Raw genomic sequence first — 6,857 nt, 5'->3', positions numbered from 1 at the left:
GGACCACCATACGATGTAAAAAACTAAACATCATACATCTTACCCAAAAGTCTCAGATAAGAAGTTTAAAACAAAGTATTTGAACAAACGTTGTATAGTACAACCGCACGATGTTAGTCATAAATATTAAACCATTTACTTTTGCGGTTTTGTAGAGGACGCTTTGTAAAATTTATTTACTTCAGGTATACTAGACTAGAACATCCTCTGAAAGAAAGCTTTGAAAACAAGTTTTTCATCTAGGCGATATACTATTAATCAAGCACTACGTTTTGATTAGTGTTTCCTTTTACGACTCGACCCATCATGTCTTATTTTTAGGCAAACAAAGTCCTTCTGACGTGGATATGACCCTAAGCTCCAGTAATCTTTGCAGACTCTATTTTCTTCATCGAGTGAGAATCATCTTCTTGATTCTCGCAAAGATTCTTTAAATGACGATGTTCTCTGGCTAGATTGACTCGCATCTTTCTTTTCTCGTTCTTGTATCGATAAACCTGGTTGTATTTCATAGAAAGGATAGTATCGGTTATTGCAATAAATTAAGTCGTGTTCTGAGACAACTGGGCTTAATGCATGTGCGTAAAGTGTCGTCCCAGATTAGCCTGTGCAGTTCGCACAGGCTCAGGAACGACATTTTCCGCCTTAACTTTATTTTCGGTAAGGAGGGACTTCCTTGAAACGTAAAATAAAAAAAAGCGGAAAGTGTGCAGTCCGCACAGGCTTATTAGGAACGACACTTTACGCACATGCATTATGCCCAGTTTTCTCAGAACAGGACTCAATGATCCACCGAAGCAAATTTGGTTTAGCAAACAGGATTGCCTCAGCATGATCGTGCGACGAGTGGCTTTCTGCCATTAACCCATTTATGCCTAGTGTACTCTCCAATCCTTCTAAATTGGATCAATTTATTTCCAAAATAAGGGATGTCTAGTATATTTATTTCTATATTTAGAATTTGTTTACATAAATTCCTTTAAGCAAACAGCGCAGACCCTGCCAATGCCATTTTTTCAAGACGCTAGGCATAATTGGGTTAAGTTATTGATTTTCTCATGGTAAATGTTCAGTTTTTCATTTTCCATCAATGTCAATCTGAGGCTATATTTGTTAATTTATGTCTGTTGATTTTCACTAAGATTATCACATAGATATTGAATGAGATTTCTGGTGTATGAAACTCATTTGGCGACATAATAATTTCACTAAGCAGGCAATTGTCACCACCTTTCACAACTTTTAATTTTCAATTCATCACATCACATTTGTTGATGAGAATGTAGTGCACCTGGGTTCTGTCTGATAAAGTATGTTGTATACATGATATGATTCAAGGGAAAAATGCAAATTGAAGAGCATTTGAATAACCTGCAGAAAGTGAAAAGAGTGATTGTTGATGAAAAGTGGAGTTGTTACGTTCTGGTTCTCGCCCTAATTTTGACGAAATGGTTTCAGATGTCACTTTTTATGGCGGCAACTTTCATTTCATGATTAAACAGAGAAATATGAATAATGCTCCAGTTATGAACACACTTATCCTATGAGTCGTTCTGAATGTCGCATAACATCATTAACAACTACAAAATTCTCTTTGTATGGCCTGCATTTGACAGCTTTATTTGCAATAATAGTGTGGAAGTAATTTGAATACATTTTGCATTACATGTATTTCAATGCATTTAACGCTTAGATAAACAGCCACACAATAAGACTTGTACTTAACAGTATGTACAAGAGCTAAGCATACAGTAACATTATCAAATGGTTTGTGGAAGATGAGTGTCTCGTTTCAGTGTATGGGAACTGTTTAAAAAACACAACATTGCATGATGGGTTATTAAGTGCGTTAGGTTTATTACAATACTTGAACAAACGGACATTAAACTATTGTGAGGTGCGTGTATTTTACGTTACATACACTTTGTAAAAGTATAAATTTTAGCAACCAACAATTTAGAGATGACTGTATGTTTATATGCTTCTTAAATGTTTTGAGACCGTAAATTATGGAACGCCTTGACTGTCTTATAATACTAAAACTTGTGATATTACGCCAATCTGACTGCGCATGAATGCCTGTAACCATTATATATATATGCATAATCACAATATATAAATACATAATTCAAATATATACGTATAAAGCATTAATGTATAAAGATATGATTTTCTTATATATATAGATCAAATGTAAAAAATATACAGATATGAATGTATTATATACAGATAATCTTCCATTATATAAAGGCATTACTTCTTTATAGGATGGCAAAATATCTTTATATGACTGCATGTAACCATTATATATATGCATAATAAAAATATATAAATACATATTTTGAATATATACAGATAAAGCATTAATAAATAAAGATATAATTGTCTTATATATAGATATATAACCGTGCATTATATAAAGGCATTACTTCTTTATATGAAGGCAAAAGATCTTTATATGAATGCCTGTAACCATTATATATATGCATAATAACAATATATAAATACATATTTTGAATATATACAGATAAAGCATTAATATATAAAGATATAATTTTCTTATATATAAATATATAACCGTCCATTATATAAAGACATTACTTCTTTATATAAAGGCAAAAGATCTTTATATGAACATAAATTAGTATTATTTTACCACGGATTACTCCGGTAACAAAACACATTTAACACGCAATTTCATGATAGTTGTTTTGTCATTTACACCCAAGCAATTACAGTCGTACAGCGACATAAGTGATATGATGTCCGTTGTTATCTTCTCCTGTCTGAAGCGCCGTATCACTCCTTCTTCACTCCAAGTCGCCCAAGTATCCCATATCCACTGTTGTGAAATGATGCAAAACATATGTTCTCCAGTGTGTAATAAAAGCTTCGTATATTTAATGCTATCTTTTTATTCATTAAGATTATATATATTGCTGACGAAATTTTGTATTAATGTAATTTATTTCGATGTTCATAAGCATATTAACTTAGTATGGATTTATGTAATAACGTAATTATCTTAATAAAACAACTATTTAGGATAATACAAAACATTAAAATCTTTCTGTACTATAAATTTATCTTTACGTGTTGAGATTACATATTTACATAAATTCATTTAAGATTTTTAAAGTATTTTTCAAATTTTATCTGCATATTAAGACGATATGTGTTTATATAATTACGATTTATGTTTATATAAAGGTATTTTACCTTTATATAAACAATTAAGTTATGCCTATATATAATGAAAAAATATTCGTTATCATTATTACATAAAGATTTATGTTCATATAAAGATCTTTTGCCTTTATATAAAGAAGTAATGCCTTTATACAATTAAAGATTATCTGTGTATAATACATTCGTATCTGTATATTTTTACATTTTGTCTATATATAAGAAAATTATATGTTTATATATTAATGCTTTATCTGTTTATATTCAAAATATGTATTTATATATTGTGATTATTTCTATATATAATGGTCACAGGCATTCATGCACAAGCAGATTGACGTAATATCACAAGTTTTGGTATTATACGACAGTGAAGGCGTTCCATAGTAAATCAACAGGTACACAATTAGTATATTCTAAACTGGCTGTAAACATGCGACTTAGAACTCATTAATTGATTATTCTTATACATACATGTACATATGTGGGCTGTTTATACACACACTACCTTGACACTGACATAATATTAACAAGAAATCTATATTTGCTAAACTGCATTATACCATGAACACTCATAAAAAAATTCGTTTGACAAAACACATAAACATTTATTAAGACTTAATGAAGGAACAATAAAATATCTTTATAATGTATTAAGTTGTTGATAGCTATGCAACTCCACATAATTATGAGAATGGAAGAGTACCTTTCTATTTTGAAGAAAATTACAATTTAAAAAAAAACTAGTAACAAATTATACATTATTATGGTAAGGTTACATTTACTTGTACATACATTTTACGCATTGGAACACACTCAGTGTACTTTATTTGGTTTGCCTTAAACGTTTATTTAGCCAACTGTTAAATATCATGGAAATACTAACAATAAAGATCGATGATGACCTTTTCAGACTACATGTGTATTGACTATTGGTTTGGGGTTTTCAGATTCACCACGAACATGCCATTTATTTACATTTCAGTTCATATTCCGATATCGGTGTACGGTGTGGTGGTGACTTTCTTACAAACGATTGCTCGTAGTTTGATAGAAAAATGGCATACATGTTATTGACTTCAAACAATTTAATGGTGTAAACATTTCCATTTTCAGAGCTAATGTCGAGAAAAGTTAACGTGAAAAATCGGATGCGGAATTGTACGATTTATCGTGGAATAGTATCTTCTTTTCCATAAATGAAAATATCCAAGATGGCGACATATATTTCCAGAAGCCAGAGTTTTATGTCCTTTAAGTCTACAAGAGTTGCTTCAGCGATACTTGTTTTCATAGCATTATACCTAATGTATGTACAATATTTATACATTAATAGCAAATCGTCATATCAAAAAGATAAATTACGTTTAAATTCAAACATATTAAAAAATCTCGAACATCATACCAACAGAAGAGCTTTTCTTGGTCAAAGAACATTTCAGTTAAACACAAAATGCAAAGGAGTAAATACTAAAAGCATACATTCATCAGTAACAAGTGCAAAATATTCACAACTGACGGTGATACCAACTGGCAGTGAACATGACAAGCTTTTCCATGTGATTGTCAAGACTGCTAATGCTGAAAATGAGTCCAAAGCTGCTGGTGGTGACATGATGATAGTTCTTGCTCAGCAAATCAAAGGTGACGGCAAATTGGCCAGTCACATGCATGACCATGACAACGGAACGTACAGCGTCCGGATTAGAATTCCTTGGGCTGGAACGACTGTTATTAGGGTCAAGAATGCGGCAAAAATAGAAAACACCTGTTTAAGACTGCGAACTATGGACACATACGGAACATCTGTGTTTTCGATGAAAAACGTGTGGGGAATTGGTGGGAAATTTCTTTATAAAAACGAAACCGACTTCACAGTGTGCTTGCCGAGTGAAATGATGGTGAATCACACACGTGTATGCAACTATACCTCGATCAACGATGGATTGCCGTGGTTCTGTGCCCACCCACGCCCAAAAGAGTTGAGCTGTGAGCACATTCAATCATTCAATGCGGGTTCGTTTGATGGCGTGGTCAAAGCTAACAACCCACTGAAAGTATACGTTCCATCAGTTGAACATATTAATGCAGTTGCTAATATTGAAGCTCCAGCGAATACACACGATTTGTATATAGAAAAGCCTTTATGTAAACAGATGCAAAAAGGATTAACTTGGGAAAACATAACTAATAATATTAACGGATTTTGGATGAATAACACGTGGAGTTTATTAAATTGCAAGTCGTACATAGAACATCAGAACAACACTTACAGGAGTTGTTTAAAAGGAAAATACATGTATTTCTTCGGGGATTCTACTGCCAGACAGTATGCGGAATTCTTTGTGAACGTGGTACTGGAAACAAGGCCGGGCATTAATCTTAGACGATTTGGTGAAAACAACACCTACCACTGGCGCAAAACGTTTTCAAGCTTTGATATAAATGTGACATATTTAAAGCACGCAATGCCTTTCACAAATCCAGTAGTGCCTTTTCGCGGTATAACTTCAGTATATTCTGAACTTCAAATACTGAGTAAAAGTAGCATAACTGGTGACAAGTTAATATTTGTGTTCGCTTTCCATGCTCATTTTCAATCTTTCCCCATATCCGTGTTCAGAGATAGAACTCGCAGACTTGTGAGTAGCATTAAAGAATTCTTGACCTTAAAACCAAAGGCATTATTCTTCGTCAAAGGCCCCAATTATTGCTTCGACGACACTCACTGGTTTGATAATACGTTGACTTTGGTCTACATAGAAATATTACAGCAGGAGTTTGAAAGTCTTCACGACAGAGTAGTCTACCTTGACACGTGGTCCCTGAACGTGATACACGAGACCAGAAATATCCATCCGGGCCCCGTGACACTGCAGAACCAGATCAGGCACTTTATGGCGTACGTTTGTTAAACAGTAGTTTCATTTGTGACACCTTGTTTGTACAGCAAATAATTCGTTATTCAACTTTCTTTTCGTGAGATCTATAATATTTATGTAAAAAATCTGTTATTAAAGTTGGAATTTGTATGATGCATACAACATAGTGTTAGTATTAACATGCCGGATATTTCAGAAAAAAATGTTTAGGCGTTTTTATTAGATTGGTATTTTAATATCATGTTTTAATGTAAAACTGTTAAACATACATGTTTTTAGGATTTTACTCATTTGCTTGAACAGCAATATTTAGATTCATGTTGTTCATACGTGGTTATGACCTTGACCTTTCACCACTCAAAATGTGCAGCTCCATGAGATACACACCCATGCCAAATATCAAGTTGCTATCTTCAACACAGATGGAAGTAACGTACCCTGGATAGTATATATATATATTTTTAAAGGGGCCTTTTCACAGATTTTGGCATTTTTTAACGTATTCATTAAATGCTTTATATTGATAAATGTAAACATTGGATCATAAAAGCTCCAGTAAAAAATCAAGAAAAAAAAATAAAAAAAAGGAAAAGAACATTGCCCGGAGCAGGTTTCGAACCAGTGACCCCTGGAGTCCTGCCAGCGTCCTGAAGTAAAAACGCTTTAGCTTACTGAGCTATTCCGCCGAGTACACATTCCTGACGTATTTTATACCTTATATAAGCAATCTTCGTAGTTTCACAAAATTTAACGACAAAAACAGAACTCTCCAAATTATTCAATCGTTTC

At 32.9% G+C, this 6,857-nt stretch overlaps 1 protein-coding gene across 1 annotated transcript; it reads left to right on the top strand.

Annotated features, from left to right (window-relative positions):
- The first annotated feature begins 4,802 nt into the window (after positions 1-4,802).
- Positions 4,803-6,101, top strand: LOC127839556 (NXPE family member 3-like). Its single transcript, XM_052367944.1, has one exon. It carries the CDS (start codon positions 4,803-4,805, stop codon positions 6,099-6,101), a length of 1,299 nt encoding a protein of 432 aa, XP_052223904.1.
- The last annotated feature ends 756 nt before the right edge of the window (positions 6,102-6,857 follow it).

Source organism: Dreissena polymorpha, chromosome 7, assembly GCF_020536995.1.
Source record: "Dreissena polymorpha isolate Duluth1 chromosome 7, UMN_Dpol_1.0, whole genome shotgun sequence".
In the NCBI taxonomy this organism is placed as follows: Eukaryota; Metazoa; Mollusca; class Bivalvia; order Myida; family Dreissenidae; genus Dreissena; species Dreissena polymorpha.
The sequence above is the reverse complement of the archived record's forward strand: the minus strand, read 5'-3'. Positions and strand labels throughout refer to the sequence as shown.